Source organism: Falco naumanni, chromosome 12 (assembly GCF_017639655.2).
Source record: "Falco naumanni isolate bFalNau1 chromosome 12, bFalNau1.pat, whole genome shotgun sequence".
Classification (NCBI taxonomy): Eukaryota; Metazoa; Chordata; class Aves; order Falconiformes; family Falconidae; genus Falco; species Falco naumanni.
The window spans coordinates 6,628,468-6,655,086 of record NC_054065.1 but is presented as its reverse complement, the minus strand read 5'-3'; the positions used below and the strand labels follow the sequence as shown (position 1 = coordinate 6,655,086).

General features: G+C 39.8%; 1 protein-coding gene across 3 annotated transcripts in view; it reads right to left on the bottom strand.

Annotated features, from left to right (window-relative positions):
* Positions 1-4,321: 4,321 nt before the first annotated feature.
* SNAP25 (synaptosome associated protein 25) overlaps positions 4,322-26,619 on the bottom strand; it is a 66,133-nt gene continuing 43,835 nt past the window's right edge. For 2 of the 3 annotated variants that reach the window (XM_040612098.1, XM_040612095.1), the window contains 5 exons: positions 25,065-25,113; positions 16,257-16,374; positions 12,151-12,276; positions 9,882-10,026; positions 4,322-5,640 (listed from right to left, as the gene is read on the bottom strand). In XM_040612098.1, coding sequence (XP_040468032.1) covers positions 5,572-5,640; positions 9,882-10,026; positions 12,151-12,276; positions 16,257-16,374; positions 25,065-25,113 — 507 coding nt within the window. In that variant the 3' untranslated portion in view covers positions 4,322-5,571. Of the gene's footprint in view, positions 5,641-9,881; positions 10,027-12,150; positions 12,277-16,256; positions 16,375-16,513; positions 16,632-25,064; positions 25,114-26,619 lie in introns of all 3 variants that reach the window. The other variant, XM_040612097.1, reaches the window with a different exon arrangement.

Below are 26,619 nucleotides of genomic sequence, written 5' to 3'. Positions count from 1 at the left end.
TGAAGCAAGTGAAATGAGGGACAGGACTGAAGGCATGCTAACTCAGCCCAAGAAAAATGGGAAGGGAACAAACAAACAATTGGGTAGGTGGTGGGGAATGTAGGAGGGAGTGTAGAGAGCTGAGAGAAGCTGGGAAGAAGGGGATAGGGGTGCAGGGTGGACTGGAGTAGGAGCTGTGTGGAGGGAGCTGTACTTTTCTAGATGGTGGGGAAGACTGCTCAAGGCTGGGACTCTTCCGTGAAAGACCGTCCACAGCATTGTGTTTAACCGAGGCAGTAACTGAGCCCTGATACCCTAGTTGTTAGTTTTCACTTTCAGCAAGCAGCTGTGAAGCCTACCAGGCAAATGAGCCCCCTGCCACCTCTTACCCATTGCCTGACCACATTGTTTTCCCCATTACATGCAGTTTTTGCATGGGTAGCGGTGATCTCAGAATAAATGCCAAATGTAGGACCATGCTGATTCCCACACGTGATTTATTTTCATTTCCTTCACCGCCATCTTCTGTGGGTTTTGGGGTGATTTTTTTTGTCACTTGATTGTTCAGTTTTTGCATTTGGTCATGGTTTGGGTTTTTTTTCGGGGCAGGGGTGGTGGTGTTTGTTAATTGCAAAACCACATTCAAAACCGCTTGGTATTTTACAACACATAATCCCTCTGAATGCTATTACAGAGAGGATCCAACATTATGTGGCAAGTGCTTTGCAAAATAAATCAGCTAGAACATGCCCCCCTCACCCCCACCAAACCAGTCCAATGCCCTAACTTCTCAGTAGGGTTTTTCTCCCATGTCTGCATTTCTTGTAGTTATTTGCAGGTTTAAAAATACTTTATGTTCTGCTCACTTGCAAACAGTCCTCATCTCTCTCTAGAAAGGCAACAAAATGGCTCAGAAGACAGCAGTCAAATCCTGCACACCTACGCCCACAGGCACACAGCAGCAGTGCATATACTTAAGCTGTCTCTAACACACATAATTTTCCTTATTACTAAGTACTCTTCCCTTTTCAATGCCTCTAAAATAAAAGATTTATATGTGCATATATACACACAGGAGAAGAAATAGGAAAAAACTGCAGGAATTGATTTGTCTGCCTCTGGGTCCCTCAAATAAGTCTTCAGTGATCTCTCCAGATTCAGGTCCACATCCAAATTTTGTGGAGGTTATCAGTCACTAGTGTGGTACACAGAATATTTTAGAGAATAATTATCTTATTTCTAGACTTGAAAGTATCTGTAAAAAGTGTGTCATGTGGCACAGACATCTCTCTAAGGGAGTGCTTTGCAGTTTGCCATGTAAACTGGCATACTTAATTTGCTTCAGAAATGAAGGTTGCTTTGTTATTTAACCCATGTAAGCTAACAAAATTCACATTTCTTAAAAAAAAATACACCAGCCAACAGCTCATCAGAGGTTTTTTGAGTTATCATTTTCTGTTATATACAGTAATACCACCAAGTCTTCAAGGAATATTAATCAATTATTGTTAACTCTGTACCTTTACATCAGGTCGATCTGCTTTTCCTAAGATGTGCTCTATCAAACTACAAGGTTCTGTTTATTATCCATAGTTTCTTTTCTTGTATTTGTGTCAATCTGGAAAGCTGTGACATTTCTTTTGAGTTTAGAAGCTGTGTGTTTATGCTAAGGTTGGGAATCATTAACATCCTAAAAGTGTAAAGGTTTCTTTGAGATAAGCCACCCTGATTTTTACTTAGCTTTTCCAGTTTTCTTAGTTTCTTACTGGTGAAATCAGGCCAGGTATTTAATGAAGGTGAATTTTTTTTATATTTATTATTTTGTGCAAGAGATATTACACTACTTCTAAATTTTGTTCTGTTGAGAAATAACATTCGAATATCCTTCCTTGGGATTATTTTGATATTTCCATTTTGAGCACAGACTAGGAAAGGAGAATGCATGACATGAAAGAAATAATTAATTGTGGATTTGTAGAACTCAACAGAAGTTTGTCTTTTAGTTGGACTTCATTTTTTAAACAAAATTCAGAATAATCTAGCTAGGTAGTTCATTCAGCTATGGCACTTGAGAATATGAAAAAAACATTTCCCTATGACCACCTCAAAACAACACCAATGTGAGGATCTTGCTATGTTACAAACTTGGTGAAATTGCATTGAAAGTCAAGAAATAAGTGCTATTTCATGAAGCTTTGAGCACTGTCTTTTTTTTTTTTTATCTCAAACTTGGATTTCCAGATGGCACTGGTACAGAGACAAAAGAAATTACTGATTGGAAAATATGATGTGGTCAAAAGGAAATTTCTTATCAGGAGAAGAAGGCTTTGCCTTCAGAAAAACCTAGATATTTTTTTGTTTCCACAGTCAATGTGACCATTTTATCTTGTAGGAGTTGTAATTCCAGCTCCTTGCTGTGTCCCCTTCCTTCTAGTGAGCCTTGCCTCTCAAGCAGGTAACTGTGCTTGTTCAGCCTCAGGGAAAGCCTGCAGCATATCATGGGATACGACAGTAGACCAGAGGGGGAAAGGGGAAAAAAAAGGAAATCATAGAATCATTTGGGTTGGGAAAGACCTTCAAGATCATCCAGTCCAACCATTAAGCCAGCACTGCCATGTCCACCACTAAACCATGTCCCTAAGCACCACATCTGCACATCTTTAAGATACCTCCAGAGATAACTCTTTCAGTGAAGAATTTTTTCCTAATATCCAATCTAAACCTCCCCTGGTGCAACTTGAGGCCATTTTCTCTTGTCCTATCACCTGTTACTTGGGAGAAGAGACCAACCCCCACCTTATTAAAACCTCATTTCAGGTAGTTGTAGAAAGCAATAAGGTCTCTCTTGAGCCTTCTTTTCTCCAAGCTAAAATGCCACTTTTAAGGCAATGTTCTGTTCAAAATGTGCCTTTCCCCTCCCCCCCCCCCCCCCCGACCCCGTTGTGTCAGAGGCTGCATCAGGGATTTGGTTTGCACGAAACTTAAACAGAAATGGATTGTTTTAAAAAGAAAATGCATGAGATCAAGCCTTTCTTTGAATTATTTCAAGAATAATTAATCCTTCAAAAGTCAATTTCCAAAAACATCAGAGAAATGCAATATATTAAACTTATTTACTTGAGTAATTTTCAGCCAGCTCCTAAGAGACCCTGCATACAGTGGAGGAGGATGCAAAGACAAATGCAATGAAACATTTCAATATTTCTATCCTTTAAACTTTCCATTTGGAAAAAAGTTCCAATAATTTGGGTTTTGATCTTTGTTCAAGACAAAAACAGATGTCAAAACATATTGACTTCCTTCACAGCAAGAGCTTATATTTTTTCATCATCTTTAATGGGTTTTGGAAGTATGATCTTCTTCATATAGGGTGCATTCTTGTCAAACAGATGAATACTTCCATTAATATCTTCATTATTTGTTTATGTATTTCTTGCCCTTCTCAAATGTCCTTGTATATGTTTGGTCCCATACTGATGCATTTTCCAGTATGATTATTGCACTCCTTCAGTAGGCTTTGACACTGCAGAATGATAGTGCTGTCACAAATACTACAATCCCTGAATGAACAGGTTTGGAAATGGTCAGCAGATTAGAAATGTTTGCTTCAAGTTTACTCTTTGGTTTGAAGTAGAGGGGCAAAATATTTGCATAAATGAATTTTTAATAGATACTAAAAATAAAAAGCTGCTAAGGAAAATGTAACTTGTCTACATTATCATGCGATTTTAATTATGCAAGCATTTATGTTCTTTGTGTATTTTGACTTAGAGCCATGTGAGACACATGAGTGAACTGTCACTCACGCAGAGTTAATTATAACTTGTCCATACAGTGGAAAAAAACCCTGGGAAAATATGATAACACTTTTCATTGGCAGTAAAGACTAGTTGTTGTTAGTCACTTGAGAAAATTATTCTTAGCAGATCATACAAACTCTGTAGCTCAAAGTGTGCCCTGAAAAGAGGTGTACTAGCACGTGGCTAGATCCCCTACAGCAACAGATTTTATTGACTAAGGAACTGTATCCTTTTGTACTGTAAGATTTATTTTATTTTTTCTTTCCCTTGAATAAGAGAATATAATTTGATTCAGCATTTGGCAATCTAAGCCAGGTTATTGAAAATAATATTCACTTGGAATGTACTGAGCATAAAATGCTATTGTTAGAGTAGTTACTTTTATACAGTACTGCAAACAGAAATGTTTTAGTTTCTTATGTGTGATACAGAACTAGTGTGTAAGGAGTCTTCAGGCTTTGCACTTCTCCTTTTCCCAGGTTAGAGGCAAATAACTAGTTGTCACTGACACATAGGGCACAAATGGATAGAGCAAGCATGGATTCTGAGATCTATAATTTTTAATAATTTTTAAACTAGCTACAAAATGTCAATCACTTCACAAACTGACAGGAGACATAAGGAATTTCATATTACATGCTGTAAAGGATATTTATCTCACAGTTTATCTAGAGTTCATTCATTTAGGTTTTTTTATTATTTTTTAATTAAGTCAGCTACTAAACATCTCAGCGATTTGGTGTGCATAGCTCTAGGTAAGCAACAGAGAACTGTACTGATAACAAACCACATGGGGATAGCGACTAGTAAGAGAGAGCCTTATAAAAATTACATTTCTTTGCACCATTTCATATGGTAGTCATTTCCTCCAAAAGATAGTCTTCAAAAGCAGCAGACAAACCCAATATATTACACTTATTTCTTTTTGTCTTTGACATATTTTCAGCCAAGCTTTTATTTTGCTGGCAATGGCTAAATGGTGAGTGCCAAATCCCTCTTTTTTTCATAATTAAAAAAAATTATCATGATTAATAACTATATATATATATCAACAAGAAAAAAGTGGCACAACTGCGAACTTGCTGGTATAACATATTCCCAAAAGAGTCCGAATACTGAGCATGCTTTTGTTGTCATTGTTGGTGTGCTACTGCCATGGGAAAATTCTTGTTTAAGTAGGAGTCTAAAAGTCTATTTATTCCTCATGCATAAATGCATAAATCACATCACTTTTTAGTGCAATGCTTGTTATAGTAATATAATTCCACATTGTCTAATTATGAAATCATAACAACAGATAATGGCTATGAAGAACTGAAGACAGCAGGTTCAAGTGCTTAAACATCATGATACCCAAAGACAGGAGCATGGCAGTAGCTCTGTGGAATGTCACAGTTTTACAAGAACAATACTGTATATTTAAAGGTTAACAGCACGTTTAGCATTCCAACAGTGTTGTCATTCAGCAAACATGATTAAAAAAAAAAAAAGAGAGGAGAGGGAAAAAAGGAAAGGAACCCAAAACAGAAACAAGGAAAGAAAAAATCCCAAAAATCATCATAGTGAGCTATAGCCATCAAATCAGCACTATGTACAACCTTTGGAAAGAAAGATATCTAGAAAAAAAATAATTACAAGTATCATTTTTGGAGAGCTGACGAACTACACAGGACAACATTTACAATGGGGCTGATATGTGCATGTGTGCAAACCTAGTAGATAAATACCATGATAAAAGCATGAAGGTACTGCCCTGTCGGACAGTGATAAAAGGAAATGCACTTTGCTGCATTTAACCACTGCCCAGCATCTTTGTTGCACGCTGGTTGGCTTCATCAATCCTGGTTTTGTTGGAATCAGCCTAGGGAAACACAAAGGAAAAAACCAGATGAATACAGGGCAGAAAGAGAACACCTACAGTGCTTTACGGACAATTCTCTAGTTTTGGCTAGGTCAGGGAAAAGAAGCAGCTTGAAAGTTCCAGAGAGCTGTTTTTTGTACTGGCATTAGGGACCCAAAAGGAAATTGCACCTCTGCTGGTTTTGTGACACTTCAGGTAGCCTTTGAGCAGAGCTTTTATGTTTGTATTCAGCTTCACTGAACTCTAGTAAATGCCAGATCTCTAGCTGGTGCTATTGATAGTGCTAGCAGTATTGGTGGTAGTGGATGGCAGGATAAGAACGGATGAGGTACGTGTGAATTTTACTGGTGAAAAGCTTCAGTGCTCTGTCAGATTCAGTGGGTCTGGGCATGTTCTAATTTAGATCATGAGGCATGCAGTCAAAATTAAATTGAATTTTGAGAATTGCTGAAGCAGCAAAGCTAGATGATCTGATGTAGGGAATGCTGGCAAAGATAAATTTATTTGAAAATACATCAGCCTGGATTTCTTTGCTCTGCACATGAAAGGAAGGGAATAAGGTAGGAGTGATGCCATTATTCCTTTCTCTCAACAAAGTTCAACAGTGTAGTTAGAAGGGAAGAGTAACCTCTCTTATTGGGCAGCAGCATAAACAGGAATTAAGAAAAAGCAGGGTTTCTACTGTTATTTGAATCAACCAAAATGGAATTTAGTCTAGCATAGGCTCAACTGTTAACTTCACTGTCTTCCATGGGGTAACACTTGCTGTGAATGTAAAATTCCATTAATAAAATACCACCACTTGGGAGGTTTAGGAGCTCTCTTTGGGTGGGAAAAAACTTTGACCATGGGTTTCTGTAGCTCTGCAGAAGTTAGTTTTGGAGACTAAAGATGCTGACAAAGAACTGACAAAGCTCCATTCAAGCCCATGTTGCTATGCCAACTTATGCTAGCAGAGGGACTAGATAGAAAATGGTTTCAATTTTTAAAGTCAGACCTGTGGGAAAGGTGAGAGATGTGTTACTGCTTTAAAAGCATGAACTCAAATAGTAAACTCTTTTCAGTGGTTGATGTCTCTGTTTTGTTATTTTGTTAGCTTCGATGATTGTTCCCACATCTCTGGGGTGTATCCAAATTGTACAGATTTATTTTAAATCTCCAATTTGCAAAGACAGAATGGTGAAGTGACTTTCCCACATACATTTAAAAATCTTTTAAAATTTGTTTTACTGATGTGCAATAAATCATTCTTAAATATCTTGGGCTTTTCTCCATAATTGTTTTGGCAAATGCTAAGTAGACATGTATTTTTAGTACAGTAGCATGTGCCAGATCCTCAACAAGCGTGGATCAGTATAACCACTCATTATAAGCCATACGTCTTTATTTTAGCTATAAGTTTGACTTTGTCTACCACATTATGGTTTCATGTGCTTTTCTAATGAAGACTACCTAAAAGATAAGATCATGGTTTTGGAAGAAGTTACATTTGCCATGAAATACACGAATATTCATTGAATATTGATGAAACATTATGTTCCTAAATAGGAATACTAAGGTCTAATGATGGTGGATGACATTGCATCAAAGTCAAGGGGAGTCTTTGTGCAGATCTTCCCACTTAGATCAAGATAGAACACTTTGAGCTACTTTCTTCCCAGCCTCCTATTTATGGCTCATTTTAGGGCCAGGGTCTTCTGGTGGTGATGTCCGGACCATGTAATCCCATCATTATTTTAGTTTTTGTTCCTTTCTCTCTGATCTGAGGGAAGGATACAGGCTTTTATTCATTGCTGTCCTGATTACTATGCCTAGATCAGGTTACATCTCTGCACTGTAGAATTGCTCCAGTTTAACATATATGCTTTAGAAGCATTTTGGTTACCTTTGTGATGCACCCCCTTTCTTGCAAAGTGTGCCAGCCAAGGGTCATTCTAATGATCATAATGGAGCAAAAGTACAGTGCTCCAGCTGGTCAGGAAAAGTAAGCAACTCCAGCAATGCTGTATGCCCACTGCCAGCTAGGGATGATGGTCTGTTGGCATATTTCATTGTAAAATGGATGTGCATGCATTTGTGGTTTCAGCACTATCTGGCTAACCATCATTTCTGTCTTTTATAGATGGTTTTTCTAATATATTGTGTTTTTTTCTAGTATCTCATTACTATGTGCCCTTACTCTGAGAAATCTGGCAGATTTTCACCAAGACTGAAGCCTGTCTTTTATGCTACTTTCATGATGATTCCTCTGACTACACTGCAAGTCCATCTTTCAGGAATGTGTCACTGTTCCTTAGCCAGGAGCTTTGCCTGACAAGGCCTGCCTCTGAGGCTGGATTTAATGAACCACATTAGCTTGCGATGTTGTTTTTCCATTGCTGTATGAAATGCCTAACTCCATAAGAGAACTGCATAGATGTGGAAGGCCAGTCCCTCAGTTAGCCAACTACTCTCCACATGCACTGCCTAGAGATTTGGCCCATGTGCCTCAAAACCCAGAAGTTTGCAAGCCTGAACAGATAGGAGGACAGTGACTTGTTAGGCTTGCTGTAGTCTGTGATAGTATACTGCAGGCACAGGTAGGACACAGCTCATTTCCATCCACATCCACAGTGTCTCCTGCCACTGTGTTATGTCATCTGTAGGGTGACTGGTAACATGTAATAGTGCATGTCCTCATACTTTCTCTGAGAAAATAGTGCATGTCCTAGACTTCTTATTTACAAGTAGTTATGATGTAGGCTGTATAATCTCCCAGTCCCTTCTCACGATGTAGATAGATATGCTGCTTTCTAGTGCCTTTCATATAAATAACAGCAGTAACCCCCACCCACCCCACTCCTATTTTTCCCAGAAATATGAAATGCTGCAGAATGGCATCACAGTAATATTGTGCATTTTTCAATACAGTCAAACTAACAGATGCAGCTTTATAAACCAAAACTTTTGACAGATGCAGAGCCATGTGCTCTGCTGTGTTATGTAACTGTCTGTCTGTCAGAGACGAACTTCCCACCTTTAAGACAATGTATACTCCACTCAGTTCTCTCTGTAATCAAACTCCAATAAGGAAAACTATCTGAGTGAGTCCCTCAGTGCAGTATTTTCTTTATTTTTTTCACTAGGCTCTGATGTAGTTAATTGACGTGGAAAATAGGCGTGGGCATCGTGCTCGTGTGAGAAGGCTTGCACGTGTAAGAAGGCTCAAGAGTACAAGCTCTACCACTTAAGGTCAGAATTAACTCTAAGTAGCACATGTAAGTCCTTGGGTTAGATCCTCAGGTTGTGTAAATCTCAGCGGAAGTCGAGTGTTGTATTGATTTTACACCAGATGAAGATCTAGCCTCTTATGTCACTTCAGCCTGGCTGTGCCTGTGCCTGGAGCTCTGCCAGTACAAATGCAGATGGCTTGCAGATCTTGGGATCTGAGGATGGCAGTGAGTTCCCAGCCAGGTTTGAAGGATGCTGCTGTCTGCTTGAGAAATCTGCAATGCAGGTCTGGCACTGAAATGATGCTCTCTTGCCTTTTTAAATGGTGGTTTTGTAGTACTGCTGAGTTTTTGTATTTCACAGGGGCTGTGTAGAGCCCAGGTTTTTATATAGATATATATGCACATATCTCTCTTTCTCTCTCTCTCTCCCCCACCTCCCATTCTCCGCACACACACACACACACACACACACACCCCGAGATTGCTGGCAGATCTCTGTCCTAATGTGATTATAAGCAGGCAGTATGACAAGACTGGCTGAACTGTTACCATATGGCAAAGTCTTGTTTAATAAATCCCCATCCTCTTTTGGGGACTGGTCCTCCAAACAGGTGATCCAATTCTGAATTGCTTATGGAGTTTCCAAGGGAAGGGAAAGTCCAGGAAAGTTTAAAACTTGCCAGGAAGTGTGGGGGTGTTCAGACCCAGGCCCCACAGTTCTGCATAGCTCAGGGCACTTCTCCTTTCACAAAGCTGTTGCAGAAGGAGCCTCAATTCATGCTAAGAGGTCCCTTTGCCAGCTGTTATCTGGCAAGCACAACATTGTGGTTTCACTGGTTACTGAAGATCCACAGCAGAGAGCTCTGCTTTGGCCCGAGGATTTAGAGGGAGAAGAGAGAAGAGCTCTAGCAGCTATTTCTGTCCCTTGTCCTTCTCCAATCTGAAGACAAACAGCAGCATGCACAGCCTGTGCCTGCAGAAGAGGAAAAACAGCCCCTTTTCGGTCCTCTTAGAAATGTCAGTTCTTACCTTCTCCATGATCCTGTCAATCTGGCGGTTCTGTGTGTCGATCTCGTTGCCCATGTCCAGGGCCATGTGACGTAAGTTGCCAATGATGCCACTGACCTGCTCGAGGTTCTCATCCATTTCATTTTCCCGGGCATCATTTGTTACCCTGGGAGCAAAAAACCAGTTCTTTGAAGCAGACACAAAGGAGGTTCCCCCTGAAAATCTGATTCACTCAAAACCTCCTCTGCATCCTCCTTCACTTGTCATCTGAGGAGCATGCTGCTGTGCTCAGCTTAGAAGAAAAGGGATTAATAAGTAGCTGGCCTGAAAAACATACACTTAATTTTTTGATTTGGGGCTTAATTGTCTAGGTTCAGCACCGCTTCATTTGTACTGCTCATGTCTGCTTCTCCTAGAAGTGTTGCTGTCTGAGCTTGTCTGTACCACATAGTACACCTCTCTGCTAGTGATGGTCCTTCTCAAACAAAGACTGAAAGGGTGCTCCTTTGGGACCTGTGTGTGGTTAGAGTGTGTGGGAAGTGCTGGACGGTGGTGGAATTGAAACTATACCAGCTCCCCTCCTTGAACTACACATAGCTATGGATACTGTCCAGTCCTTGTACATTTGGGGCTCACTGAAATATTGGGGAAGAGCTGCTTCAGCTGTAAAAATCCTGACTTAACATCCTACTTAATTAAATGTATTTCTGGTAAATGACAGAAGCAGCTTCTCTCAGATTTACTGGCTTTAGTAAAGAACCTTTGTCTCTCATTCTTAGCACTGTCTTTTTCAGTAGTTTGGTTTTTAGTAGAAAAAAATTGTGCTTAGGCCAAGGCCTAGTTCAACTCTTCAGTGACTAGAGAGGCATGTGATGACTGACACTGGGAAAGGCAAGATCCATGGGTTCCACTCAGAAGATTGCTACTTGAGCTTTATGCGATTTGTGTTTCTGTAGGTGCCAAAAGAGTGCTACAGGCTATTTGCAGAATGATTATGGTGTAGCATAACTTCCTTTGCTGCTATTCTGTTATCGTGCCCCAGCCTTCATGTTGGTGGGGCTGCCATCCAGAAATAAAGGAAAAAAGTGAATGGCAGACCCAGCAAACTTAAATGGCAACTCCATCCCACGCTCCAGATTGCATGACAGCATTGTTTCTATCACACTGATTTCCCTTTATCACAGCAGCCAAAAAAATAAGTGGATAATAGTTTTGGGAAAGATAATTACTTATTAATCTGGTGTCCTTAATCTTCAGAGATCAAAGCTTTGCCTACTGGTATGCCTTTATCCATTCAGCTGATAGCATTGTCATCTAAATACATGCTCTATAAGCACTGTAATCAGTATGTACTTATTGCTGGATCCCTATGTATTGCTGAAAGTTTGCAGTTTGGTTGTCATTAATATAGCTGTGTGATTCAAACTGGCTTTCATTTGAGTGCGCAGGGGTTGCCACTAAAGCATCAGTGTTTCTCCATAATTGTGGCTTTACAGCAGCTAGGGAATGGGGCCTCATTTCTCACTTACTGAGGTTTTTTTGATAGTCACAAGCAGGGAAGTGGTGCACCTCTAGTTAAAAGTGTGCTTCAAGTTCTGCAATTGACTCAGTGCTTTGGCAAGGAGCCCGAGGCTTTTTTTCTTTTTGAAAAGAAAGGAAAGGGTGCTGGATGCTTTGGTACATCTTCTGGCAAGGATGGATAATGAGCACTACATATCTTGAGACATAATAACAATAAACTAGTATTTATCTGACAATTAATTTCTGAAGTATTTGACAACTGTCATTAATAAGGCCCATAATAATGCCCCCAGGAAAAGTGCAGGCAGCTGGAGTGCAGAAGACAGTGCTTACTGGCAGTGACAGTCTGCAACCTCACATTGCTGCTGTGAAGTAAATAAACGGATACTATTTCTATTTTATTATTGCCCAAATCTGGTCAGTCTCAAGGAGGAAGGTTTAAGGCAAGGTTTTCAAGCATCTTCTCGTTCTCAGAGCTAAGACCCTTTCTTCCAGGATTTCCAGCCATGTAACCATCCTTTGCAGTAGCTCAGGGAAGCACCCACAGGGCCAGGGAAGTCAGTGGATGCGGTAAGCCTTTAGTGCCTGTCTTAATCACTGACAACCTGAATCTGAGCACAAACCACTTAGTGAAAAACACTGGCTCCACTGCATTACGCAGCACCACTGAAGGAGTTAATGAGCGTCACAGAACTCATGACCATATGGAAGAAATCTAAATATATCAGTGACCAGGAGAAAGAGAGAAAACAGTAGATAAAAGGCTCACCTGCGGATAAAGCCACCACTGATGGCCATCTGCTCCCGTTCATCTACAACACGTGCAGGCTGGCTGGCTACAACACCGTCCTGATTATTGCCCCAGGCTTTTTTGTAAGCATCACTTGATTTAAGCCTATGCAAAAAAGATGATGAGTAACAGAGCATCAAGTGGACAAGGACAAACACGAAACTTTACTTCTCCAAGCTAAAAGCTGAATCAAGCAAATGAGTTTTCAGATAAGAGGGTCATTGATTGTATACCGATATATCATAACCCTGGATAAAAGGAGGGGTTTGGTTTTTGGTTTTTTTACTTTACTGCCACAACAACTGTGATGGTCAGAGGTTTTGTCTCCAATAGGATGAATTGCAGTTGTCAAGTCTACAACACCGCACACAGGTTTTGGGATGTTGACTTAGTTTCCAGAAAGAAGATTAAAAATAAAATAAAGTAAAAAAGAAAAAGAAAAAAGAAGAGAAGAAATACAGATAAGTAGAAAACATTGTTTCATTTCAGTGACACATACATTTTGACATCAAACACAGAGAACGTACTGGCAGACAGACATAAAAACAGAACTGCCAAGTATAGTGTGTACATCACATCACAGCAACACACCCTCCTAGAGAAAAATGGATTTGGCTAGATTTTAACATTTTACCATGCAGAAGATTGGGCTCCTGTTGATATTTTTTTAACATGTATGTGGCATAACAGGCATTTAAAGCCACTAACCTTTCCCAAGGTGATTTGGGATGATTTTATCATAAAATTCATAGGGTTCATTAGATTTTTCAAATAATATATCGGTACTTGAAAATAGTAATCATACATCGACAGTTGATGTACAAACCTTTGTCCACAGAGACAAAAAGTAAAATAGGCAGAAGTGAAATGAGTGCAGGAGAAAAGAAAAGATACGAGCAATCTAGCATCAGAAAGGGAAATTTTTCTACATTTTTCTTCATGCACCAGCTACAGGCATGAATAAGAAGTGAAGCATTCTCACTAAGCACAGTTGCCCCAATAGTTCATCATACTCTTAATGCATCAGCGGTAACAGCCTTCACAATAAGCAAGACACAGGCAAAAATGGATCATCACTTCCTTCAGGAGTTTTAAACCACAGGACTTAAAAATAGCCTAGCAACTTGTTATAGTTGTTGGTTATGACAGTTACATTAGCTTTCAGAGAGCCATTTTTGACTGAGCTGCCATGGATAGAAAATTAAAATCCAGGCATACCTTCAGTGGCAGATTAGCATGTGCAACATATTTAGGGTTGCTGTCATTTGGGTTGTCAGATGAAATGGAACACTTTAATAGGAGAGTGTGAATGTTTGGGGTCTGTAGGTGTAAGTTCTTGATTTTATTCTGGAAATGGAGCAGTTTCCAACAAACCTGTTGGGAACTGCAAATCTCCATGGTTTCCCTGTTCTTTGGTCAGCTCCAGTCAGTCGTATAAACAGCCCTGTGGCTTGGATTTATGGGGATAAACTGAATGTGCTTCTGGGGGATTTGGGAATGGACACAACAAACCCATAATCCTCTGCTGTTATGTTCTCTCCATGCCCTTTGAAGCAGCTCGGCTTCTGTTGAGCCTGAAGATGTGTTGTATGCTCCAATATACAATTAAAATGTAGGTGAAAAGAGGATCTTTCTTGCTCATCTATTTTGTTGCTTATTTCTTTTAAACTTTGTGAAGACTTAAAAAGATGATGGTTGGCTTGTTTGTTCTTAGTTCTCTGAAACTATACATCAGCGTTGGCATTTCTAAAAATGAGTGGAAGTAATTCTCGTTGCACATACATTTACAGGTTTCTGCCTGTTCTTTAGGCCTGTGCAACTCTGAGAGAGCCAGTCTCTGTTTTTGAGATGAATGACTTTACACACCCAGAACTTGATCTCCATTTTTTTGTGGACTTCCCATTAAAGTCAACAGATGGAGTCTGGGTCTCCTCATGGTCAATAGCAATTGTCCTTATGAATGCAGTCTGGTCAAAGTCTCATCCCATGGGCATTTTCAATCTCCTAAGAATGTAGGATCAAGCCTTACATTTTGGTAAGGCTTACAGAGTTCTATTTGCTCTGTAAATCTAAGTATAGTTATGTGTGAAATGGTCAATCTTTTTTTCAATATATGCCATTAATCTACCACCAGCCAGAAGAGCATTAGGGGATCACGGTGATACTGATGCCCAGAACTGTATGGATTTCTCTCCTTTCTTGAGTCCTGGCATAGTGATTCAAGGAACAGTCTCAAAAAGCATTGTTCGTTCATTCTCTGTTACTGAACACACTGACTGATTAGCAGTGCTGGTTTATGAAATCTGGCTACAGACTGCAAAGGTCAAAATACTGCTTCAAAGCAGGAAAGAGACACCTCTAAAAATTAATGTCCCCCACATCAAATGCATGCAGTATCTTTCTGTTCTTGCATCTATTGATTTCATGATACTGCAATCACAGTGAAGTGGTAAATGTTTTAAGGCTACATATCAGGTGCTAGCCCCATACATGCCACAGGTCTGGCTGTCAGTTCTGAGCAGCCTTTCCTACAGTACGGAATATTAAAGCTGCTCTAAAAAATGACAATTCCTGCAAAATACATAGGAATCTTTTGTATTTTGAGGGTGAACTTTTGATGCAGGCATTATGCCAGATTTCTCCAGGAAGAGCAAGCCAGAACAGTGTTCCTTTTTACCCTGCAACAGCTTCTGGAGTGTGGGAGATGTGAAGTTTCTGCTGCATGCTCTTGTGCCTGCAGCTCTTCTGCACTGGGTTCTCTGGTGCAGGACAGCAGGGCTAAAGCCTGTAGCACAGCTGATATCAGTTGCAGGTAGTCCCACTGACTAAGGCTCTGTGTGTGTGTGTAGCTCTTTCTCCCATTGTGCATACCAAGGCAATAGTACTCATATTCTAGGCAAAATGTTTACCCCAGCAAAGTATTGTGGCTTGGTACAGGAGCAAAATTAATTTTATTTTTTTTTTAATCTAAGGTTGTATCTGTATTGTGTCCCAAGGGAATTAACTTCAAAATAAATGGTGACTGATAAGGCAGAAACCCAGTCCTACTGTGTTGATTTTTGACAAAATATCCACTGAGCTCTATGACAGCTGTCTTCCCTTTGATCTTGATAATCATGGTAGGATCAGGCCCTGGCAGTGAACTAAATATCTGTGCCACTCACTAAGGGAGCACAATACTACCAAACAACTGCACTCTGCTTTGTTTCCTGCCCAATCTCTGGCCAACCATTTATGAATGTTTTCACTGTAGCCTGGTTGCATGCCTACTCACTGTGTGCTGGATTTGCTATTCCTCAAGGACTTCTGGTTGGTCCACTTTGTCCCCAATTTCCTACACCCACATAACCGCACATCACATTTTCATTTGGCATTTAAAACAAGCTTTGCATTACTGGGAGGACAATTTCGCTCAAGTCTGATGGCATGCAAGCAAATTCGATGCATTTCAACATTTCTGTTTAGTGTACGTGCTACCCAAATGAGAGAAATTTGGCATGTTCAGGATTTCTCAAATTTGTTGCCTATGGCAGGATGAAAACCATTTCAAGTTGTGTTCCAATTGTGAAACATCATGTCTCTTCCAAGAGCTCATCAAGGGCTATTTCGGTTGAACAATGAAAAAACATGCGATTTTCATCCAGAATTTTGAGTAGTTTATTACGACCTCTTCTGAATTTTTTCAGCTGGTTTTTTGGTTGTTTGGTTTTGGTTTTTTTTATTTTTCTCATTAAACTTGTATGTAAATATATGTTTCAAAATTTAGGCTCTCCAGGAATAAGGTAGCCCCAGTGTTTTTGTTTGCTGGAAAATGGAACCACTCAGTACACTTTGTGTAAAATGTTGAAACTTTTACCATTAAAAGGTGTCAACAGTGAAGCTTTCACTGCAGTATGCCTGATTTTAATGCAACTACAGTAATTCCCAGTCAGTTCTCTATGCTATGAGATGAATGCATTTGAACCAGAATCGTTCTTTCTGCATGCCACATGCTCATCCTGTCCATGTGCCTAGCAAGGATGAGCTTCACAAGGCCTTTGGGATCAGCCTTAAGTGCTCAAAGAGATGAGGCAGGCAGCACCTACTTGTTACATGGACAGACACAAAGACCACAGAATTTTCCTAGGTCCGTCAAATTCTTTTCTGCTTCTTTCATGTCCTTATTGATTTGGTCCATTCCCTCTTCGATGCGTTCCAGTTGTTCTGATTAAACACAAGTATTTTATCCCCACAGAATGAAGCAGATGGAAAAGGACAAAGAAAAAAAAGACAAAAACTTCAGACATTCACTGTGACAAAAAAAACTGGACACCACATAGCAGAGCCGGTACCCAGTACCTACTTGTTACAAGGACATATGAAAAGGCCACAGCATTTCCCTAAATCTTTTAAATTTTTCTCGGCCTCCTTCATGTCTTGGTTGATATGGTTCATGCCTTCTTCAACACGATCGAGTTGTTCTGGTCAGGACAAAGGGATGACAGTGTGGAATGAATTGTATTTTTGTTTGTTTGCTTTTGTCTTCAACAGAACATGAAAAATGACCATGTAGAACTGAATTAATAATGACATTACAATGCATTAATCTGAGGTGATGCATTGCTGAAAGGATGTATGCTGCAATGGATGCCAAAGATGTTTTTTTACTAATATGGGAAGAGCAAAACAAAGGAGGAGTTTGTTTGAAATATATTAATTAAAACAAGATGTAATGATGTAGAAAGGAAGGGTTATAAAGTTCAAGGTCCAGAAACATAATACAATACATCCACTTACTAAGACACCAATGACATCCAAGAGAAAGAAAGATAGTGTTATTATTTTGCATTTATGTATGTTAATACAAGAGAAAAGGTGTCCTTCCATGGAAAATACTTCAGTTACTTATGCTTACAAATGCCTTGGAATTAGGTGGTTTGGGGCAGCATGATTGCTTTGATTAGTGAGTGAGAGAGCTGGTAGTAACAGTACCAGAGATGGAGCGAGCTGTTAAGATCCGTGTCCAAGTACTTGTTTTTCCAGAGGCTGAGGAAACTGAGACCTGCCACTTTGATTTGCATTGGATATTAATCTCTAATCTGAGTATGGCTTCAGGGCTGGTTTTTTTTCTGGTATGGATGCTGAAGATCAGGAGTAACCCCAGTGAACACAGAGCAATTGCAACCACTCCAGGAGCCTGATGCTCAGTGAAAGAGGACCACTGGCTGTGACGGTTTTTGCCTCTGTCCCCAAGGGATCTTACAAAAACAAGCATTGGGTGAAGACTCAAGTCTTCAGTGGGGTCACTTCTGCTTTGCTCCAGGGCAAGTTATGAAGCACCAAGCCCAGTAACCAGCCATATAGAGACACTGTCTCTCCACTGGCATCAAATAGAATTTGGCTTATTTCCACCTAAGGCTGACAATGATGTAGGGTTTTCTACTGACTTGGTAGTTCAGAATAATTTGATGTGTTAATTTCCTCACTATTAAAGCTGGGGAAAATGGCCTAGAAGAACAAAATGCCACAATGTAAAATTGTAGGAATGGATCCTCCTCTGATGTAAATTAATATAGATCCAGTGGAGTCAGGAGTCTTATGTGGAGTCAGCGGTAGCAACAGCATTTTACAGGGGTGGAAAGCTTCACCATTTGTTTCAGGAGGGATATACCCAAATAAGTATTACACAGGATGAGAAAATTACTCCGAGTGTATTTCAGTTCATTAAAATTCATTTCATTTCAATTCAATTCATTCATTTCAATCCATTAAAATTTGTAACTGTTCCTATAGAGGCAAAGTAAAGCAATCCCAGTAAAAACCAAATACACCAAATTCCCTGTATTGAATAGAAAATATACAATCACAGAATTAGACCTAACGAAAGGACCTAAGAGAGCACTGGTTATAGGAGGCATTTAATGTCATCTCTGATGTTGACTGAGTCTTATCCAGAAGAAGAAAAAAAAAAGCGTTTTAGAAAAAAAAATCGTGTGCATATTGACGTCAGTATAAAACTCCTCTTGACTAATTTGGAAACATGAATAGGCCTACTTTCTTACTTGGGTTTCTAATAACAATTGAAATTTAGATTTTCAAAGCTTTCTGGGGAATTTGGATACCAAATTCCTATTAAAATTAATTAAACAAAATTAATTTTAATGGGAAATGGACATCTCACCCCTAGAGGGCCGTGAAAATCCTGGCCTAAATTATTCAAGCTGAAATAATTCAAATATTGAACTTGTGCTCTTTGTTTAATTCTTGCATGAGGCTGGGCTTTGAGGAGAGCTGCCATGTCAGTATTGCGAGATTCATCTGCTTTTCAGTTGTCAGTTCTCATTCTCCTCAGCTGGATGTGCCTGCCTCCTGATACCACAGGAGTTTTTGATACATTTAGAGGATCAGAGTTACTTGGTACTGTCCTTTACAAGGGGCACATATGATGTGAGCAAAGGATTGAGAAACTAATAAGGAAACCTGAGAGACGCTGCACGAGTTCTGCCAGTTATACTGCTGAGCCAAGAAACTGAAATACAATGTTGGATTGGTTTAATGCACGTTGTGATTTTACATTTCAGTTGGGAGGCTTTAGTAGAAGCTTTGGTTCATGTTTGTAGCCTCAGTTGCCAATATCATCAGAAATGTGAGCATGTGGTAGAAGGTGATACTTCTCTAAATGCTCCTGCTCCTCACTAACTCAGGAGTGCCTGCTCCTGTGTAATTGGGCACGTGCTCTTGCTCTGGGAAGCAGCTGTGGGAGTGTGAGTTGGTTTTTATGCTGGTTCATGCAGCATGATGGCAACTGCTAAATTTCTGTCATAGATTCCCACCATCTTCTTGTGAGAGCCATGTTGGCAGAGCAGAGCCCAGCTGGTTTTCAGGGCTGTCAGTTAAGGCTATTTCCACATGTATTTTGGCACTGGGAGGGACAAGAGGTACTGACTTTTCTTCCACTGATTTTGCAGCTAGTATTTCTCTATCTTGGCTGGCCAGTAGAAAATGCCAGGTAAGACTGCAGGGATCAGTCCTAGATCGGATACCATTGATGGCTTTCAGTCTAAGCATGTTTCCTTGCTTAGATGCACATTCTCTGGAGCCAAGCATGTAGTAGGGCCTTTTGAACTTTCCTTACCTGTTTCCTATTCTGTCTGAATAGATGAATGCTAATTGAAGAGTATATCTGACATGACTCAAAGAGTTTCATTTAAATTATAGCTCTCTCCAGGAACCTGACTTAATTTATCCGCTTCAGGATTTGTGTGTGATGCCTATGCTATTTCTGAATAGAAAAGCAACCCACAACTAATTTATCTTCCATTAAAGGAAACCTCATCAGTGTAAAAAGCCTATGTCATATTTGTAGTCCAGAAGTCTGGACAGCTGGCTGCTGGTCCTGAAACCATTTACTAGTAGTTAATGTCATGGGCTGGATTGTTAACTGGTTTAAATTGGTGTAGTTATGCTGGCTTCATCAGCAACACCAATTTATACCTGTCAAAGATCTGGTCCCACCGGCATGGAAACAGATTTATAAGTCTAACCACAATTATTGAGGCATAAATATTATAGAGGAATTGACTTAATGGGGTCATTCTGGATTTGTTTTGGTATAACTGATATTAAAATCTGGCCCAGAATTAATCACTGCCGGTAAGAAATCAGATGGCTATCAGAAGGTTAATTTAATGTCTGTTTTCATCGATCTTTCCTATTCCAAATTTTGTATTATATTAAAAGTTTTAGGGAAGACAGTCTGCGAGCATATACTGCCATGAACCTGTGAAAAATCACACCTAGAAAAGATCATGGGTTTTATGCCCCATTTAGAGAAGCACTTCAAGGTCAGAGTTTAAACATCTTTTGATAGTTTGTTGCAGTATGGTTTGAATATACTACATCTATATATATGTTTATATCTTATATACGATACATAAGAGAATTAGTGTTGTCTGGAAGCAGACAACCACCAGTGGTATGTTTTATTGAGATTTCCTTCTTTTTTTTTTTTTTTTTTCTTTTTCCTGGAAGCTCTGCTAATTATTAGGCCTTTTGGCATATTGATACCCTTTTTTGTCTGAGAATGTCACTTTGATTCAAATGTAGTGGCCATATATCTTCTTCCAGATCTTACAGCAAACTAATGGCATGTCTTAGGATACAAACAAGAATTATTTTTTTACCTGTATAGTTATACTTATGAATTACTTCTGTGCTAAAACTATAGGCAACTGAGGGACCATAAGCTAGTCCTGTTAGTTATACTGTAGCATTGTAGCCCCTTGCCAGTGGGTCTTTGCCAGGATCTTCCATAACATCCAGCCTGGCAAATCCCCACTCTGTGACTGATCTGAGGAAGTGGCTGGGAGAGGAAAACTGTAGCAAGGACATCTCTCAGCTGCTCCTGTGGTGTCTCAAGCAAAAACAGCTGCAAAAGCATCTTGCACAGCATTGAATGCAGGACCAGGACAGGGCAAGTGTGGTGTTGCTCCACCTTTGCAGCTTCATCTGTAATTTATAACAAAAGTTTCTTGACTAGTGTCTGGGATGAGTCCTGTGCTTGAATGTCAGTTAAATGCCTGTGGAGAAGGGAACTGGCTCCTTGGCCTGGAGTATTGTGCAATGAAGCAATTTCCACGAAGGACAATTTTAATTAGAGAAGAAAAAAAAAAAGGACACCTAAGAACACATTGTAATCGTAATTGCATACAAGAGGGCTGAATTTGAAAAAGAGTCAAAAGATTAACTATTTGCGATGGTACTCCATGATCCCATTTTCCATAAAGGAGAATCATATTGGAGCACACTACATTTCTAGCACAGCCTTTTCAGAAATCCTGAGTCTTGACCTCGCTTCGCTGTGAAAGGGATTGCTGAGCCCAGGTACAAATGGAAGAAAGCTGGCGGGGAGTGCTTGTGAGCCCACATGTAGCTGGGCTAAAAATAACAGTAGACAAGGCACAACCTCCTTTTGTGGGGGGTTCATTTGTCTTTTGTTCTGCACTACATTTTGAACATAATTAATACTATTTTCCCTGTAGAACCTGGAATAGTTGATAGGTACCTTTTTTTTTTTCCCACTAATTAGCAAACCATTTCTGACTGTGATCAGCTCAGCTTATAGGTGTTTTTGGAGCACCTCTAGCAACTCTGCTTTTAGCATCTGGCTGTCTATCAATTTTCGTGGTAGCTGTTGAATAGGAGATAAGCCGGAGAAGGGGCCTGTGCAAGGGGCCATGATTTTGCTCGCTGAGGGAAAGGAATGGTAATTATCTTTGTATTTACTGCAGTTGTTTCTCCAGTGCCATAGAAGCAGATCAGCCATAACTCATACAAAACCGTAAAACTCACAACTCCTGCAAAACAGCAGAAGTCAGCTAGCATGGGTACCATCACATGGTGACAACACTTTTGCTTGTGGAGTTGCCCAGTTATTGCAAGTTTTATCTCCATACTTCAATTTGATCTAGAGTGCAGATCAACTGGGTAGATTAAACTGCTCCCTATGTTTGCTGGTATTGCAGGTTGTGCATTTGTTGTTGCCATGGTGCAGGGAGAAAAATTCAGTTGCATTGACATTTTCTTTGTGGCTTATCAAAGTTGTGGCTATTCCTGTATCTTGTTTTAGATGAAAAATGGCTGTGCTGCTACTGTTATTATTGGAAAAGTTTCTCTCCTCCACCCTGTTTGGAATACAAACACAACATTCTTTTGTAATAAGCTGCATGAGGACATCATCAGACAAAAAAATGTCCTTCAAGGCCCAAATTTCTCTGCCTGCTAACACTCCCATGTGATGGGAGTTTCCTTTGGAGGAAGAGAGCTACCACTCTGAGACCCCTCCTATATCAGCAGTTCAGGTTTATCTTCATGTTCCTACTTGGTACTATCAGTTTAATTTCTGCAGTCTGCTTTTAACCAACATACATCCAAGTATTGGTATTTTTCTAAGTTAGCATGTTTCAAATACCTATTTAATGAAGCAGAGTTATTGCCACTGCTCAATAATCTTTTGTAGCATGACATTTTTAGTGTGAAAAGCAAATATTTTAATTTAAAGTGTTATGTACATATTTATATTTAAATAATTAAGGGAGCTGGACTCAAGGCCAGATTTAAAGAAATGTAAACATTATGGATGCACATAGGGTCTGGCAAAGACTGATGGAAAAAAATCTCAACAAGGAGAATCTAACCTCTTAGCTCTTTCCTGTGGGCTCCCCAGGGGAAGAACTGTGTTGAACTGGTTTGGGTGACAATATCTGGCTCAAAAATTAGTAACTCTTGGTATTGCAAAGGGCGTACTCCAAAAGCCAATTCAAATTCCCAGTGACTTAAAAGGGCACTAGAGGAGGTCTCTAGTTTTTATGGCAGTCCTATTCTCTGTGGAACAGGAGTAATGAAAGCTCTTGTGAAGGGTTATAACAGACTCTGTGGTCTGCTATGTGGACAGCTGCGCTAAACATTCAGGCAACAGGAGCTAGCCACATTGGCTTTATCGTATAAATACCTAGTACTGTAAAATTATATTGACTTATTTCCATTTATGATCCCAAAGACTTCTGCTTATTGATGTCAGAAAATGAGTTCTGCTTTGCATTATTTAGATTGAGATCGGATCAAAGAAGTTTTCCTTGTAAAGTCTATTTGACTTCAAAGCAAGCAATTTTGTAAGGAAACCTAGAAATAGAGCTTCAAGCAACTGTGGAGATTAGATATTCTGCTTGCCTCCCACTGGAAAGATCAATGTCATGTTTTTTGTATATTTTAACACCTAATAATCTTAAGTGACTTGTGCAGTCAGCTGAAAAGAGATCACATGGCAGTGTTAACAAATTACTTGCTTAATCTGATTATCTGCTGAGACACCCATCAGTTGCACACATTGCACTAATTACAGAGGGTTCAAAGTCATCATTAGCGTATTTTGCCCAATACTATAATTCCTTTATTGCTAAAATTAAAAAAATAATAATATCAGGAATTATTACAGCTACATATGGCTAAAATGGACAAAACTTAATTAAACATTTAGCGTAGTACAATGGTTACAATATACCCACGGTTTGTAGCATTGTTGTTTCCTTGAGAAACCCATACTGTATAGTCACAGGCTAAATTTGCTGAACCACTTAAAGCATGACCATAACCAATTTAAAGAGGCTCTCAAATTGTCTGATTCTTCTCTGTAATTATTGACTAACTCCATCTCTAGCTATACAATATACATCTCAGGTTTCACTGTCAATAAGAGTTTAATACTGAGTTCCCTGGACTTCAGAGAGGTCAGTGGGTCCAGTCTCAGCTCCTTGGCTCACACAGACGACTGTCCCTCCTAGCACGACTAGAGAGCTAGTTGGACAATTTTTGCATACAGAGGTTTAGCAATAGTAGAACTCCAAAATAAAAAATGAAATTCAGGGTTAAAAACAATATAAAACCCACTAGCAATCTGTGGAAAAAGAGCAGTTAAAGAACAGAAACATATTTTCCCAAGACTAAACACAAGGGAAGTTATTGGAACCACTAAAGTTTCTGCTTATCTACTTGTGAATTACATTGCAAGACGCAACTGGGTATTTATGGACTTTCTTTGACAATATTTTTGATTTATGTTAACAGTATAATTCACTTCTGAAACAAAACACATTATTTAGACAGGTGCCATATTTGTTTCAACATAAGTAATTTCTGGTTTTCTGTATTCAGTGATAGTTCTTTTACTGTTCAGAAAAAAAATATATTTGAAGACAACCAAATATTCTCTGTAATATTTTTCTTGTCAAGATAAATTGATGTGACAAGATTTGGTTAGATTAAATTCTTTTCCCTAAAGGGGGAGGTGGGGGGGAAAGAATGAGACATACATAGAAAAAGCAAATAGGAGAAAATACTTTCTGTTTAGGTCTTGTTACTACTTTCCATTCATTTCAGCACCAGTGAGGTAGAGACATTATGGATGAAAAGGGCCTGTCAGGTTCTTCAGTCCATTTCCCAACAATGTCATACCATTGCTTATAATAATTGCCTGGGCTTGATGAGTAATACAGCATTACCTCTGTAGAAAACATTTCCTAATGCAGATTTGTATCATGCCACATAGTAGATAATAACAAGGACTTTATGAGGAGTGGTTTGATATAGAGTAGCAAAAATTAAGACTCTGTTGATTTAACTCCTCTTTGGAGACACCATTTTGCTGATGCTGTGGATCTGCAGCAAACAAAGACTTATTAGCTTAGGGGGGGCAGGGAAGAGGGGGAGCTCCATACTTCTTTGTAATATTATGAAGGGCAAAAATGTAATTTCCTGGAACGTATTGGATATATCTAGCTCTGCCTTTGTCACTGTCATCCACAGACAGGAACTTGTCTAGGCTTGAAAGATCCTATATGGTCAATTCTAATGAGCTGATCATGTCATAGCTTTTAATCTTAAATTCCCATTATCCTTACTGACATTTCTATTCAAAAAGCAACTGAATTTTGCACAAACTAAGCCTGTTTTGCCGTCTCTTGGGATGTATTTCTTGCATGCCTTTCATTTGTGGCTAAAACAAGTGAGAAAATTACATAGCACCTGCGTAAATAATGTTGGATTTTACACTTATGTAGGCAAATCTTCTCATCATGCAGCTGGATCTTGACCCAAAGCTTGCTGAAAAAAATGATGATTTGGATGAGTTCAGCCTGCGGCTCTTTTTGACATTAACGGGAAACAGATCAAAAGTAGTACAGACTCTTACACAGCTATTGTACATTCCTCTGTCAGACAATGAAGCTAAAGGCAAAGAGGTTTTGGGGTTCTCATGCACAACCACACCTCTTTTGTGGCCCTCATTTTTAGGATTGCACACAGTCAGTACAGTACTTTGAGAATGGTTATACTTCCTTACTGAAGCAATCTGAACTTACCTCCTTGCTCATCCAACATAACCAAAGTCCTGATACCAGCATCTTTACTCTACATCCCAATAGTGGTAGCAAGGTAAGGAGGGGGGCGGGGAGAAGAAAGAGAGAGAGAGAGAAAGAGTGATCAGTGAGGGAACACTCAGCCCTAGGTACGGGACATAGGAAGACAAAAGAAAAACAGTGAAAGGAATGGCAAGGTCATAAGGGGCTGGTGGCACAGTCCAAAGACCTTATGAGCCTGGATAATGTATAAGGAGCCAAGTACTCTCAATTGTACCATCAATCCTTCAGGATTCACTGGGATACTGAACTGCCACAGAAAACACGAAGTCCTGGACCTTGAGATTAAAATAATCATTTTACATGAGTAGTTTCTAAAAAGAGCGGGTTCATCTCCAAGTTCTCTGAAGCAGAAGAAGGGAAGAAGGGGGTGTTGACATTGCATGTGTATGTTCATCCCACAGGAGAAACTCCCAAGGAAAACAGATATGACACAAACATGTTTGGGAAGGAGATATAGTGGTTTGTACATAGCCCTTGCAACACAGAAGTCAGAAAGCTTACCTACTTAGGAAATCCATTTTAAATCGGGCTAAAATTTAATAAGATTAAGCCACACTTTTTGGCTCAGACATCTAATAGATATGGGTTTGAGCCAAGTTTTACTTCAGCCAACAGACACCTTTAGCAACACTGAACTTTGGATTAAGCTTGAAGGTCAGGTTTTTAAAACACCTACATGCTGAATCTGCCCCTGCTCCCACAGGTTAGTGGGAGTCTTACGATCAGCATTGCTAGATACAGGGTTTGAGCAAAGCCTAGCAATTCTGAGCTCCCACCTGCCTGAACTAGCAGCAGAGCACCTTTCACAAGTACAGTTTTTGCATGCATTATCATCACTCTAGGGTGTGATCAGGTGTCTCAGGTTTCTGGGATGCTGTGATACTAAGCTGTATCACAGATCAGATTAGCTCCTTTTTAATTACAAAGGGGAAACTAGTTGCATTCTGCTTGGAGTAGTGATAACACCTGTGAATAATTAATGGCATGAACAATCTCCTGGCTGTTGCATGTCAATAACACGTGAAGTAAGCACTCTGTAACCTGACAGTTTGCAAACATGGAGTTACCTGGACATGTGCAGCAGTAATTTAGCTTTATTGAACTGTAATGAACACAGAGCCATCCATACCCCTGTGAAGCAGATAAAGTTGGTGGTGTTGATTTTGCAGAGGGCAGGGGAGATGCCCACAGTTGCAAAAGAATGTGAGTAACAGAAACCTGGAGTCCTGACCATCCCTCTTGCTTTTCAGGCCATTCTCCCTCTCCTTGAGGCAAATTAAGGACTTAATATTATCCTTCCTCCCAACTGCCCTGCAGACTGCCATCACTTGTCTCTTTTTCTGGGAGCAGTGAAGCCTCTGGCCATCAGCTGCCCAGTCCATGCTGGCAGGGCGCTCCCAGGCAGGCTGGCAGCAGGCTGCCCACATTGGCTCAGCTGCAAGCCTGACTCTCTGCCACACTTGAGGGCTGTCTGGCTAGTGCAGCTGGTGCTTCT